General features: G+C 43.5%; 1 protein-coding gene across 3 annotated transcripts in view; it reads right to left on the bottom strand.

The window, feature by feature from the left end:
• Positions 1 to 15818, bottom strand: part of PPARGC1A (PPARG coactivator 1 alpha) — a 338264-nt gene that overhangs the window by 158223 nt on the left and 164223 nt on the right. Inside the window, exon 1 of one of the 3 annotated variants that reach the window (XM_085545632.1) lies at positions 4549 to 4872. The exons of the other annotated variants lie outside the window; for them this stretch is intronic. Coding sequence (XP_085401758.1) covers positions 4549 to 4629 — 81 coding nt within the window. The 5' untranslated portion in view covers positions 4630 to 4872. Of the gene's footprint in view, positions 1 to 4548; positions 4873 to 15818 lie in introns of those variants that run through there. 3 annotated transcript variants of the gene reach the window in all.

Genomic DNA, 15818 nt, shown 5'->3' with positions numbered 1-15818 from the left:
GGCTTGTAAGGAAAATTCCACAAGGCAGGGATCTTCCAACTAGAAAACCTTCCCCAGTGGTAGTCAGCCTTAAAATGGGGTGGAGGAGAGGTGCAGCCAGGCTCTACCCCTTACAGTCACACAGCTGTATTGCCTTCACCTGTGCTCCCAGGGCTGACCCAGGTGCTCAATCAGGGGTTCAGGCCATGACTCAGCAGTCACCATACATTGCCCAAATCAAATTTGCCATTATTTTCAAACCCAGTATTGTCTGGAAATACAGGGAAGACTGGTGGAACCTGGATCACTAGGCCCTGTTGGTAACCATCAACAGAGGATGATGCTTTCAGCATTGTAAAGGGTTGAAAACAATATCTTTAAGAGTAAATCCAGAGTGGTTTTCTCATTTCCACCATCACTGCAATCACAAATAAGGTGAAAGAAACAAAATCCCAAAAATTTGATGGCTTAAAATTTCTCTTTGTTCTATTAGATCTGAGAGCTAAATACCTGCTATGTTAGGAACTGGCAATTTCACACGGTTTAAGAATTGGTGCTCTAAAAACAATAACAAACATAAAAATGTTACATATTACTTCAGGCAGGGATTGCTGTAACCCCTCTTTCCAAAAGAACCAATTTTCAGTACTATCATATTTTGAAGATGTGAATTCACTACATGAGCGTGCAAATGTACAGACACATACATGCCTACACATTGAATTCTTACATTCATACATGGCTACCTATCTACCTAGTGATTACTAAGTGTTCTGTTTCTATTAACATGAATTCATTGGGACCATCCTGTAAATGAGAAGATACGTTACTAGGTGTCTTCTTCCAGCATATTGCTGGAGCCTGATAAGGTCTCATTTGAGCCAAATTACTCCCACTCCCCACAAATGCACGCAGGAACTCAAAATTAAACGAAAAAGGCAGGACATGCCTGCTTTTATTATCCTGTAGAAAACTATCACCGGACTGCTGAAGGCTCTGACAAAACACCTATTTTTCATCAACGGCATGCCTGTCTTGATGAAAGATCCCAAATTATTCTGGAATGACTGAAATATTTCTTTCAGGATCCCTATTCTCCTTCCCTCACCAACACAGTATTGTATTTTAGGCTATACAACAACTCAGCAAATCAAGGACAAAGCTTAAAGTAAGTTTGAGATGGAGACCATACTCTAATTGAGCCAACAATTAGGAAGAAAATTGTGGCTTTCTAGATCTCAATATGTCCGCAGAGGGATTCGTTGCTCTAGTAAGCTGCTGGAATCAGTGTACTGCTCCTGTCCCAGGATATTCTGAACTACCTTTCACTCTCATTTATGGGAACAAAATTCCCATTTAAGCCAATGGAAGTTACTCCTGCATATCTGAGTGCACGAATTTCCCTCCATGTGTAAATGTGAAGCAAAATCCATTTGCCTCTATAAATATGCAGGATTTTTTATTTTTTTTTCTTTAAATATTGACATACACACCTGCATAGATTTCTTAACCTTCAGTCTTTCTGCACAGTTGTGGTCACCCAAATATGTGACTGGCCTATGGTAAAACTGTGCCAGCTTTGTGACAGCTATAGATCTGTAGGATGTCAGAAGCTGTTCCCAAGGAAACATCAGGAAAAGGGATTAGACGAGGTTTTGAAAACCTGCTCTGAAGGTCTGCTAACACAAGTAAGGAGGGCCACCTTTCTCATGAAACATCAAAAATAGATATACACGATTACAGCAAAGTCTGAGACGATGAGAACAGAAAACAAAAAGTGAAAGCTAAGTGATAAAGACAGAATTATAATTTCAGCCCTGATTTATTTCATTATATATATATTTTTAACCTAATAGAAAAATAACTCCTTTTGGAGATAGGACACACCTCATTTTCCAAACTATATATCCCCCTGAAAGAAATAACCATAAGCTGCTTTCCTCTCTCGCTTGCAAGCTGATGTTTATTCATGTGCGTGGGGCTACTGCACAGACCTTTCACAGCATGAGGAGCGCGCTGGCTGAAAGGCAGGATAGGAGATGACTATCACCAGAATTTTTTAAAGCAGGATACTCAAGCGAGGCTGCTTAACCTATATTTAGCCTGCTAAATAAGTGGCCTGGTTTTTCCAAGTGCCAAGTCAAAACTGTCACGTCTATTACAACAAGAGTGAGACACGTGCAATTGGCCTTCACCTCTTCCACTTCTTTCTCCTCCTCCTCCTTTGGCTCCCCAGCAATGGCAGCACAGTGCCAGGCCAGCTGTGCAACCCCACACACCCACAGCTGGCCAACACAACCTGTCTCTGGCCAATCACATCCAGCTGATGTGTGGGGCTGTGAGCTGGGGAGAGCCGTGGCCATGATCAAGGAGGTGCAATCCTTAGTTGAATACTGGTCTCAAAGTGAGCTAACAGCTGTCCACCAAGCCCCTCCAGCCACCTCCCAGCCAGGGGCTACCGGTACCCCCACCACGCAGCCTCAAGCACAGGCCTCACATGTTGAAGCACAAGGAAACTGAAACTGCTGGCTTCCCAGGAGTGCTTCCCAAGCGCTTCTGAAAACCAGGACACTTATTCAGGAAACTAAATATGGATATAAGGGCCTAGCTCTAAAAAAACTTGTCCCATTTAAGAAGAAAGGATGTACACCATCACCTTGGAGCTCCCCAGCAGATAGGAATGAAGAGGAGCTTTGGCTCTGCAGCACTCACTCTAAATCAGTTCCTTTTAAGACTGATGCTCTCGCGCTATCCTGGGATTTCTAAAGACCTCACAGAGTCAAGAAATATGGGATGATTAACAATTTGAATGAGAACTGGATAACCCCTTCCCAGGGGCTTCTCTGAAAATCTCACTCAGAGGTAACAGGGTTTCCATCCCAGAGCAAAATATCTACAACCGCTATCCCCTTTCTTCAACCAAGAGGGAGGCAGATAGAATTAGAAACAGAAATATCTCTGTTTAGGGAAGAGCAGACAGGTAGCAGACACACACAGTGGTGAAAAGGAACTGTCTCTTCAGAGATAAGGCCCTACATTTTATGCACCTTAGGGCTGCGGGTGTAGCACCTACAGGTGCTAGCTCTCCAGTCAGGTACTACAGGAAAATCTCTCCCACGTTCTCTAAACTCTCAGTTCACTCACCTGACCTAGCGAAAATAGCAAGAGCCAGAGAAGTAGATTGTCTCTCCCATTTGGTTAATTGTGTGCACAAGCAGCTAGGTGCCTCCACAGCCCCAGCTCTCCTCCTGCTTCCTTCCCCACCTGTTGAGCCCAGCTCTGCAGGGCAGCGGTGTTCTCCCCTGCTGTGTCTGTGGGGTGACCACCTCCTCTGCATCCTGGCACATATACCTGCTCTCTCCTGGCAGCCTGGGCCACAAATGGCACATCCCTGCTTCCACAAGGACTCAGGGAGGAGGAATCACTTATTTCTGTATGTATGTTATCTCGACCATGTATTTCATTTCCCTAGAGATATAGATGATCAAGGAGATACCACAATAAAAGCCAAGAACAGTATGACATGGGGCATCATGTCCCTCTGAAGACAGACTTGCATTTCCTGCTTTACAGCAAAGTTGTGGTGAGGGTATCAAACTGTAACAGCTTTGCTTCTGTGGGAAGAGAGCATGCATTGTAGCATTCAGGCTGCTGCAGTAACTCTTATCGAGCTGGAACTCCAGCACAGCTTCACCTGATAAAGACAAATCAAATCAACACTTCATCCGAATTTTGTATAATGGCATCACCAAAATAATAATAATAATCTTCTTTTAAAATCCCTCATAAGAAGCAGCAAGGGGGAAAAAAAGAGATAACTTCATGACACATCTCTTGAATATTGTTGATTGACTAATTAAAATGCAATAGAGCAGAAAAAAAGTGCACAGACGATGCTTAGGATATAATGTAAAGAGCAATCACAACCACTCAGTGGGGCTTAGCAGGTCTGAAATGGTATCTAATTCTACAAACTCCAGAAAGGTACTGCATAATGTAAACATTATTGCTTTGCACACTTTAATGAAAACTGCCTGCCTTCGGATTGAATTGCATGCATGTCTATTGTGAGTCCAGTATAATAAAGAAAACAGGCATTGTGCATTTAAAGATGTTGCCTCTTTAGAAGAGGCTAAAAGAAACCCCTTGCTGCAGTTACTATGACACAATTAAGTAACAGGATGACAGGTGTTGTATTATATTTTTTAATGGAATAAACTTGCATATATACACACACCAGCCACATATTTCCTTTGATATTACAGCATGCACCTGCGACTTGTTATTGCAAGCACCTTTTTTAAGCAAGTGTACATTTCGTAATGCCTACAGATTTATAAAACTCTATTTGCTTCTCCTACAATTTGGATTAGATGGCTTTGGAATCCTACAACTACTCTTTCCAAGAAAATAAGAGCACAGTGATCACCGGTCTCCCAGGAATATGCTCTCAGACAACGCTGTGCTACAAACAAACACACGTTTCACCTACGCTTCGGTTAAAAAGTTGAGAGATTTTAAGTGCTTAGATTTAATCCACTTGCAAGCATTCGTCTTTGTATCACTAACCTGCCAGCTAGCTTCCCGTCGCAGCCCTTTTATCCAGTTTTCTTCTAAGTCCTTATTCTCTCTGGTGGATGTTTCATCCATAGCTGATGTAGCTTGCACAAACTCGATTGGCCACTGGCTGTTACACTCTCTTTGTAAGCCTTTACCAAGGCGGCAGCAAGTGCAGTTCGGAGACAGGCTGTCATGAAGGAAATGTCACAGCACAGGCTGGGAGGAGGGGGGCGAAGGGAAGGGAGGGGAAGGGAAGGGTCGGCACCGAGCAGCCACATGCAAAAAGATGCAGGGACGCGCGGCCGCCGTCTGACACGTTCCGAGCGGTCCAGCGAACGCCTCGCTGCAGCCCGGGAGTTCACGGGGTAATGAGGGAGGGCTGGAGATGCTCTGCCATAGCCCTAATTAAGGGTGAAGTGCAGCGGGGCTCGTAGCTAACCCAGGCGTTTGGGCACGTTTCCCCAAAGTGTTATTCCTCACGTAGCGATAATTGTTTCCTTTGCTGCTGTTATAATTAAGACTGCATCAGGGGTGTGGATTCAAGCAAAGGAAATACAAATAGCTGCTGGGTCTGGTTCAAAGAAAATATTTCAGTGTATCTGTTTGAAAAGTGCTTCGCGAACTGCTCTGCAGCCAATAAACATGAATAATAATACAGGCCATTTTGAGAGAGATGGGCTCATTACCATAGCGCTGCTGAGCTCTCAGAGACCAGGTTCAGCAATGCAGAAACGGGTTCAGCAGGACACAAGTATTTCAACCCCAAACCAGAGAAATTAGTCCCAAGAGAAGGCTCTTTTAAGAAAACACCACTGCCGGAGCTTGCTCTCCGTGCATCGCACCTAAAGACGCCTGCCGCATACCCTGCTCACGTCAAGCCTTGTTTATTGTGTTCTTCATCACTCCTTAACCTAGCACGACTATCCTTCACCCTACCAGGAGACACTTCAGTCTCCCCTCCAACTCCTCAAAACACTGTCTAGGTTTGGATGTTTCCTGTTGTTGTTGTCTGGCTGTTTTGTTTTTTTAACCAAACCCAATAAAACAGAGCCTGCCTGTCCTGCTGTGTGGTTATGGCATTTATCACAGAGCAGCTGAGAACGCTGAACTCACTGCACTCAGACAACTGAGATTCCAGCCAGCCTTGAGGAACAGAACCTAACACTGCTTCCCCCGAAGTACTGTTTCAACAGGAAAATAAAAGATTATTTCTTAAGCATGTTTTGAAGTCAAAGAACCCCATCCTGTCAGAACAACGGACTGCAACATCTTTAACATTCATTAAAATCATGCCAGTATTCTTTTTCAGGTTCCTTTTTACTCCCAGAGATGCTTGCTTCTGACCCCCAGTCACTGGACCTGAGCTGAGACCCTGCAGGCCAGCCCCCTGCACAGGGCTGTGGAAACACCAACCAAGGCCCCTTCCTTTGCACCTTTGTTGTTTTAAGGTTGCTGCAAACGTTTCATTTTTCCTCAGGTTAAGCAAATATGAATTTTCACAAATTCTGGGCATTCCACGGTAACCTCATGTGCAAATAAATGACGTGCAAACTGCAGTTCAGCATGAGCTCAAGAGCATCAAGAGCCTCTCCTTGCTGCTGAGAATTTCACCTCCTTGTGCATTTCTCCCCTTTCTCCTTCTTGCTAAACACAGTCGCACTATCTGAAGATCTGGGGACTATGAAGTGAGAGCTGCTGGTGCGCTGGGTTTGACTTTAGGACTCGTGTTACACAACAGGCGCGTGCGAACCCCGGGCTCTGTTACACATATGGATATTCTATTTTTAGAGCAGGAGAGCACAAGGTAAACTAATATGAGCACGGGAAGGAGCCAGATGCTAACAAAGAGGCAACTCAGACTAGAACCAAAGGAAACACAAAGGAGCTTTTCGTTATGAAGGTACTTAGGATAATTCTGCTTTCTTGGCCAAGTTAAGAAATAAAAATAATTCTGGCTTAGGACAACACTGGGAGCATCAAGTAAAGGTGACCCAAAATCGCTGCCCCTGCTGCCCACTCCTATGCCCAGCAGGGTGTCAGTCCCTGGCACTGCCAACCACAGCCAGCAGCATGAGAGCACCTGAACCACAGCTGCAGGGTGACAACAGGCCAACACACTGCCAACACCCAGCCGTACCTCCCGAGGTTGATGATAACAAAGTATAAAACCAGCAATGACAAATGCTTGAGATGAGTTCAGCTCTCTTTTATGTGTAGTCATTTGTGAAAGACAGCATCTCAGCAACAGCTGCTCTGATTTTGTAGGGGTACAATAAAAAATAAATAAACAAAAAGAAGCAGCAGGAATTCTTTTCTGACTCTGCATATGGCAAAGACAGATGCAAAGCAACATACCAGCATATTCTTACTGGGCCAGGAGCATAATTCTAAATCTAAGACAGATACTGCACAGAAAGTGCTTGATGATAATTGTAAATATTAGCAATGCTTCAAATCTAATCTGCTCTGGATTGCAATGAATTATTTCGTGACTTTCACTTGTCTTCTTCACAGCCATGAAACAGCACAAATTGTGTGTGAGCTGCAAGAATATGAAGACATTTATTGATGGAAATCAAACCACTTTTTTCACTCACAGTGTCTTTGATATGTTAGAGCCTGAAGCAAAGAAAACATAATAAAAACAATATATAGATGAGAACTTCAATTTTCCCCTACATATGAATCTGTCACTTATTTGCTAAGAATCACATCTAACTCCGCCGAGTTAAGGAAGCTCCATATATCATTCTCCATAATGCAGTACTCAGCTCAAATGTACCTTTCATGAAGTTCATACAACATACTCGATTTTACACTACTCTAAACAAAACATCTCTGCATATTACACCTCAGAGTCTAAAGGGCTTTTGCTGCAATTCCATCCCAAATAGCAAGAGCAGTTCTATTGTGAATACAGACTTAGCAGTACAAGGGTAGCTAGGATGCTTCAGAAGTCCATCCTGAGCACTGGTCTTACATGTAAGCACGGGGTAATTTTTTTAATACATCCACCATTTATTACTGTGATACCACCATGTTACTGGCAGCAGTGTGAAGGAACAAAGTGAGGAAAACAGAAGGTTTTATTAAGGGTGACTTGCTACCCAAACAGATACTGATTTTTCAAAACATTTCACCTACAAAATGGATGCTACTGCTGAGTAAGGTCTGGCTACTCAGGCTCACGCTGTTCCTCGCCTATTCACCCAAGCCTGGCAGCTTTACCTACATTAGATATGGTCAGGAGGATGCAGCTATACTGTGGAGAAATCAAAGAAGAAAAACAAGCAATTTTTGCCATCTCCTTTGGAAGCTGTGCTGAGTTCAGCTTGGACACAGCATGGGGCCAATCATGATCCAACATATCTCCTTCAAAGCTCTGTGTTCTCTTGAGGGTCCGGAAATGTCCATCTTTCATTTCCTTCTCCTGCGACCCAACTTTGATCTCTGTTATCAGTTACACATGAATTGATCACTGAAGTCCGGAGCCTCTTCTGCATAAAATTCATGCTGTGGCTTTGTGTTTCTGCCATGGGTATCCATCGCAATCCCACTATCATAGAATCACAGGCTTGGGTTTGGAGGGACCTTAATGATTATTCAGTTCCAAAGCCCCACCTTGGGCAGGGTTACCAGCCACTAGCTCAGGCTGCACAGGGCGCATCCAGCATGGCCTTGAAGGCCTTCACAGATGGAGCATTTGCAGCTTTCTCATCAGTGGACTATGGTGAGAATTACTTAACAAGTGATTCAAGGGATCTCTTAGAGCAGAACATCTTCATGCCTTTCTGCTTCCTAGATTCTAACTCTTCAGCACATGGCATGTTTGCAGTGCCAGACTCACGGCTGGCATCTTAATTTGTGGAGGCATGAGATCTGTACTGAAAAAGTCCCTCTGGTGCTTTTTGAGAGACGGAAGATAGCTTATAAACATCTTTAAGTACAACCCAGATGAAGGAGCACTGCATGATAATACACAAATGCATGAATTTTCAAACTTTTCACTATACAGTGGTTACTGAGGGTAAATTTTGTGTTTTACCTGAACCAAATCAAAGCTGTAGCTGTGCCATTTCATACACAGCCTCCATTAAAGCTACTCACATGTGCTGCTAATTCATTAAGCAGGCTCCCATTCAGACATCAGAATCAACATGCTGGAGGATAGTCTACAGGGCAATGTTGTCAACATTGCTGCACTCAGGATGTGTCCCAGACACACCAAGGCAAGGACCGATCTGGCTGAGGACACTCATCTCACCTGCTTTATGTCACTGGAATGTCATCTGAGTGGATCTGATTCCTCCCTGAGATCCAGAGGAAGGCCACTAAGATGATCAGAGGGCTGGAGCACCTCTCCTATGAGGAAAGGTTGAGGGAACTGGGCTTGTTTGGCTTAGAGAAGTCTCCAGGGAGACTTCATTGCAGCCTTCCAGTACTTGTAAGGGAGCAAATAAACAAGAGGGGCAATGGCTGCTTATGGGGGTGGATAGTGACAGGACAAGGGGGAGTGGTTTTAAACTGAGACAGGTGAGGTTTAGGTTAGATATCAGGAGGAAGTTTTTTCACACAGAGGGTGATGATGCACTGGAACAGGTTGCCCAAGAAGGTTGTGGATGCCCCATCCCTGCAGGCATTCAAGGCCAGATTGGATGTGGCTCTGGGCAGCCTGATCTGGTGGTTGGTGACCCTGCACATAAGCAGGGGGGGTGAAACCAGATGAGCATTTTGGTTCTTTTAAACCCAGGCCATTCTATGATTCTATGATCTAACTCATATCTAAGTTCATTCAGTGAACAACAGAGGAAAGAGGGCACTTGGAGAGGAGGTGAGCTCACTTCAGCCCATTCCCTCTGCAGTTAAGAGAGCCTCTGGGCAACTCCCCAGAGTTCAGTGGCCTGCAGAGCCCCACTTCTCCCAGCTCCAGGGATGTGTGCTGCATCTCACATCTACCTAACACACACAAAGCTCCTATTTGAGTAGCTGTATATCCAAAACCAAGCTTCAAAGAGAGCTTAGAAGCTACCAGTGATGAAGGAGACTTAAATCTGCTGACCTTTGGTGAGACTTAGACTTAAGAAATTCCCTGATCGCTTCTGGAAATACCAACCGGAGTGCTAGCCCAATGTGGAGATCTCTGAAAGCAGCTGCTGGACACACCACCCTCCCAATGCCTGCCTCCACTTTCCTGCACCTCTGCAGAACTATCTATAGCACCTGGCAAGTTGACAACACAGCCAATCAACACAGTTTAGACAAACCTGCTCTCATATATATATATTGCTGCATGTGCCGCTTAAATTTATTACCTGTTGACAAGCTATAAATAACATTGCCATTAGAGTCCCACAATGTGTGACATTCCATGAGCAGAAGCAGAGCTATATTTTCCCTACCTTAGCCCAAGTGTCCTTTGAGTAGAGGAGGTTTCTCTGTCTTTCTCACCAGTCAAGGAGCAGTTGTTTCTCTGTCTTGCCGATCTTGCAATTTCTATGCTCCTGACTGAAAGGATTACTCATTTGTTAGTGCCAGACTGTCATTTCTTTGAAAGTAGAGCCACGAGATCTTAACAGACTGGATGTACATGGCTGTTAAATTTATTAGTTAAGAAAAACAGCAAATGACAAGTGAATAAAGCACTCCTTGGGACGTTTGGACTACGGATTTTGTATAAATCAATAGCAAGCGCTATAAAATGTCAGAAAATACCAAATGAGGAGAAAGGAATCAATAGGTACCTTCTGAATTAAATGAGTGATGAATATTCTTTACCAAGCAAAATAAATTAAAATAGAAAAACCCCTATGTTTAAGCAATACCCCACTCTTACTTGAAGCCCCAAAGGAAGGTAATTCAGGGTAAAGGCAGGAAGCTCTGTCCTTAAACAACACCACTGAAAACGAGGGGGACAGAAAGGAGGAGCAGGAAGAGAACAACTAAATTGCTTTGACACAAGTTGAGAATGAAATATTAACTCCAACATGTTCCTCTTCATTCTGAATGCTCATGATTTTCCAGGCTTAAGTTGAAAAGGCAGCGGCCAATTTTCTGTAGCGTGCTTGTGCTGTGCCCTGGCTCAGATTTAGATCCCTAGATAGTAATACACTATCAACACTAAAACCAGGAACAGTTAATAGTGTACTGATCTCCTCATCACCGACTGAAGATGCCCCAGGAGTATCCAGAGGTCCTCCCGGTCAGCAGGGAGCCAACACAGCACAGTGGCCTGAACAGACCACATATGTAGAGACCTGCCTTCGTGTGTGGTTCTGGACCATGACACCCACAGTCATGGCACTATGCCAGGCACCTGGCAGCAACACCACAGTGCCAAAGGGACATTAGAACAGGAAACAGAAGACCTGTGCTCACTCCAAGCTTTCTAACAGCTGTGGGTCTGCCCTCAGTGCAGTCTTTCTGTGAATGAAGGTGTGCATTTCTGTCTTTAGCAGGCCCCTTTGTAACATGGAAACACACCACTTCTGTCCTGACATATATCCATCATTCCATGTCTTTTAACAACTAAGTTCACACAACCAGCTGCAGTTTGGCTGAACTCTAACAAATCTCCCTCAGTCTGAGTTGTTCTCCCAGTCCCAGTAACTGGCACACAACAGAGGGATGCCCTTGGGGTACATGCATCCCCCCTATGGAAATGCCTACACTGTCTCCATGGAAGATGCCAGATCTACTCAGCACCACTTAACTCCATGCAGACCTGAGGGCAGGAGGCCCAGAAGTTGTCCAGATGCATCAGGGTAGTTCCATGCCCACTGGGCAGCAGTGTTACCTCCAAGCTTTACACTGGGGCTAATAAGTGGCTAACACAAAGTCCTGTGGTTTTATGTACTGCTCAACAAAGACCTCTGCTTTGGGTCAAACATGATGCTACCATGTATATCAGACAAGTCAGAGAGAACACACAATGGAAATATGCTTATATATGTCTTCCAGCCTCATACTGAACACTGTATATGGTATTCCTGCTCCTCGATGCAGAAGTAGGTCAAAGAAGGGCAATGAAAATAGACTATAGAAAATCCCTAGGAAAAGTGAAAGGAAAAAAATATTTATTTTATTTTTTTTAATTTAAGGAAGAAAATGACTAGCACAGGACATGATAGAATTTTTTGAAAGAGAGAATGATAAAAACACAGCAGGTCCACTCTTCCTGGTTCTCAAAACAAAAAGAAAAGGACATGCAATGAAAGCAAAAGGTGGCAGATTCAAACCAACAAAATCAAACGCTTTTTGCAAAATATGTAATTAGAAAGTGGAACTCATTGCTGAAAGAAGTGCCTGAGGGAAAGAACATATCAACTTTCCAGAAGTGTTTGTGCAGCTGCAATAATAAGAAATTCAGGCTTAAAGCAGATAGCACTCACACAGACTCTGCTCCATGGTACGTGCCAGTGGAGGGGAGCACGGGACCCAACACAATGCTGGCATGTCTGAGTGCTTCAGAGCTCCCGTCACCTGCTCCTCCTCGTGGTAGCAATGGTAGGGAGCAGGCTCCATCCCTTCCACACAGGTGTGTCACACTTCTGAAGGAGTGCAGCAGCTCCTTGCTGGTCCCTGCCTCGGATGGGTGGCTGTTTTTTGTGATATTATTTTACACTGGAAGGAAGGTGTCAGAGCAGCAGCAGCACTCAGGATTTTGAGTGGTTAGGGTTCTAATGCATCTAGAATCTTCAGTGCATGCAGACTGAAAGAGGAACGTCAGGAATGAATCCTACTTAGAATCATAGAATCACCAAGGTTGGAAAAGACCTAAAAGATCATCCAGTCCAACCATTCACCTATTACTAATAGCTTCCACTAAACCATGTCTCTCAACACAACATCCAGTCTTTCCTTGAACACAACTTCTTCACCTGTATCTTTTTTACCTAAACAACACTGTCATTTACTACTTGTAAGTCATGTATTTCCAGACCACAAGCAAAACCTGGTGAAATGGTCTTTGGGCCAGTGCTCCCATTTAAGCAGGGTCTGGAGGAACTGCCAGGAACAGTAGCATTGGCAGGATCAGATCTTCTCCTCCAAGTGCAGAAGCACCCCCATCAACTTGTGAGGGGAGAAATCCACACACTGCAGGCCAGCAGAGAACCCTGTGCTATACAGTTCTGCCCTGCCTTCATGTGGGCAGGACACTGAAGACAGCAACTCATTTCTCCATATACAAGCACAGTGGATACAAAAGAGGATATTAGCATCCTCTGCTACATCTAGAATGCCTATCAGTATTTCTCATAGGACTCAGGTAAAGCCTATTTGTTGTAATGATTCAGGAGAGCCCAAACAAATGTAGGCACAGTCCCCTCCCTTCTCCTGCCACCCACAGCACAGCCACGATTTCCAGCTACTGCAGTGAGATGGCCTTAATCTTACTCTGCCCTTTCCTGACCCCTCTCAGGAGATTTGTGCTGCCACTGATACCATTTCTGGGCAATGCTAATACTTCCCACTAAGATTATAGTTGGCTTCACACATTTACTCTGTTAATTCCTTGTGACATCCATTCCAGCACTGGGCATAAACTAGCCTGAATCCTCTGCTGAAGCCTCCTTACTCATCATAAAGCACCTAGAGGTAGACTTTTGAGGATGATCCCTGAGCAGCTTGAATATGAGATCTATTTCATTAAAGTAGTATCTGTTGTTTGTTATTGTAATAAGCCTTCTCAATGGAAACTGACCTGAAAGCGTGCCAGTTCACTAGTGCTGCTTGCTATTTCAGTGTCAGGAACAGTCGGCTGGTATTTGTGCTTCCACGTCTCTGCATGACTCCAGCCACTCAGGATCTTTATGAAAGTAATACATTCCAACTTAATCTACAACTAAATTAACGCCAGAAGTAAGTCTGTGCCCCAAGTGATCAATAAGTGGGTTTTTCCCTATAGAAATATTAGAAGCAACACACATCAATAAGACCCAAATTTATGGGCCAATTCGGTCTTCCATTTACAGCTTGAACAACTGGCCTTTGTACAGAATATTACATTACTAAATAATGTGCTGCAAGAAACTTCCTCGTTGCAGTCCCTGGTTACAGCTCTCAGGGTTTGGCAGTACTCTGCAGCAAGGGACACGAGATCTCCACATCAACAAGTTCCTTTCAAAGCAGGGACAAAGCTCCTACTGATGCCAAGCTGGTATTTGTTATACTCAGACCCACTGTGGGATTTAAATGAAGAGAGCTGACATGGGGGTCTTTGCAAGACAAATGAATGACATTTACTTTCATCTTGAGATCCTCTATGTACTCATCTTGAAAATCATGCATCAGAAACAATATCCTGTAGAACATCCTTGGTCCCATCACTGAGAAATACACAGGCTACAGAAAAAAACATTATATATGTAAGGAAAGAGCAAGGAGAAGGATTAGACCCATTCTCCTTTCTTATTCTTACTATTCCACACAAATTTGAAGACCTGAATGCAAGGATCTGCTTAGAAAGCAGCAAGACAGTATAGAAAAACCCACTCATCTTTCTCTTCCCTGTGATATGATTATATAACCTGAAAATGTTTGGAGAACTAGCAATTACCACAAAGAAAAGCAAAACCATAATATTTCAATTCCTTTTTACATAGTCACTGCTCTTCTTGCAGAGCTAACTAGTACATTGCCTGGATTTAACAATGAAACTGACTATAGTAAGGAGTAGCACAGGTTACAGGATGGGAGTTTTCAAGTAAAACGTCTTCCATAAAAATATATTTTTTTCTATCTGAAAATGTCCGAGGTGCAAATATCATCTCAGTATTGCTGGCCAAGCATACAAACTTGATTTTGAATAGGCCACCTGATTCTGCTTTGTTCTCTGGATCAGGTTCACCAGCAGTTTTACTGCCCTCTTCTTCTCACTAATTCTTGGCTGAGCTTGGGCCGCTCTTTGAAAATTCTTCGAAAAAACATTCTTTGAAATGAACACTACAAGAAGAAAGGATGGCATTTGGCTCCAACACAACCACTTTCTGTTTAATGACCAAGAGCGCCCAACTCAGTAAGGTCACAAATGACAACTTTTCATTTCCCATTTATAAAAGGACAGTGACTGCTGTGAAGTGTTTGAGGCAGAGCCTTGTCTTCCACACATTCTCTCATTTATTATGCTGTGTTTTCTTAGGCACTATGACAAAAAGCAGGCATTCCTGCAAAATAATAACCCTCACTTTCTCCACCCTATCAATGTTGACATGGTAGAGAACTTCCAAATGTCTAAAGATTAATTTATCGCAAATCATCACAGCCACTTGAGCAACAAATAGCCTGCTCTATTTCTGATAGTAGAAGATAAGTAACACTAACAATGTACAGAACAGATGGAAAGAGAGACATATAAATCTTTAAAGCCATATATTGCATCAAATCTTGAAGCAGGTTTCCCGGTGACAAATGCAAGTTCTTTTTACCTCTTTATACTGCTGTGGGAGAGACCTTCATTCTGTGATAAGTAACAAAAGCAAAAATCAAACTCATTGCCATTTTCTTCTCATGTCCTCCTCAGAGACAAATGGGAAGGAAATTTGCCTGTTTTTCTTTGCAAAGAAGGCACAAGTACTGCCAGTAAATCTACATATGACACCAGTCCTCAATGTGACGATTATTGTGGAAGTGTAACAGTCTGCCAGGAATTTGACTGCACTTGAAAACTACTCTGTTGTTGTTTTTTCCCCTTAGTTGAGGGTGCAAATGCTCCAAGACTGAATGGAAATGGAAACCTGGCATGTTCCCTTTTCCCTCAAAGAGAGGCTCAAGTCAGAGTAAGAGCCCTCTGACTGGGCTGCATTGTTTCTCTGCTTACCCCTTTCACAATAATATATGTAAAAAATAAATGACTGTAACAGAAGCATTTATCTTAGTCACCCAAAGCATTCCTAGGCTGGAGTTTTCTATCTTCGGCATGTACTAGCCTTAGATTGTAGCGCTATTAAGGACTGTTATTAAAGACAATTGCAACAATATCCCCACACAACACAAACATGAAAGAAGGGCAAACATATGCCATTATCACTCAAAATGACAAAAAGACAAATGGGACACTCAAAAATTACCAAGTCAAACTCCTGCAAAGTCTCTGCTAAGATCCGTGTGGTCTTGAGTAAGATTGCATAGATTTCTCAGGGAGTTTGGCTAAATCAGACATGAGGATTACTGAGAGATTGAGATAATGCTGAGTTGTTTGCCACCAGAAATCCTTGCTCACCTTGCAAGTGGCTGCTACAAACACAAAGGATATTTCCACCTCAAAAGTCAAGGGTGGCTCA

Source organism: Coturnix japonica, chromosome 4 (assembly GCF_054131305.1).
Source record: "Coturnix japonica strain WE chromosome 4, WE-NBRP24, whole genome shotgun sequence".
Classification (NCBI taxonomy): Eukaryota; Metazoa; Chordata; class Aves; order Galliformes; family Phasianidae; genus Coturnix; species Coturnix japonica.
The sequence above is the reverse complement of the archived record's forward strand: the minus strand, read 5'-3'. Positions and strand labels throughout refer to the sequence as shown.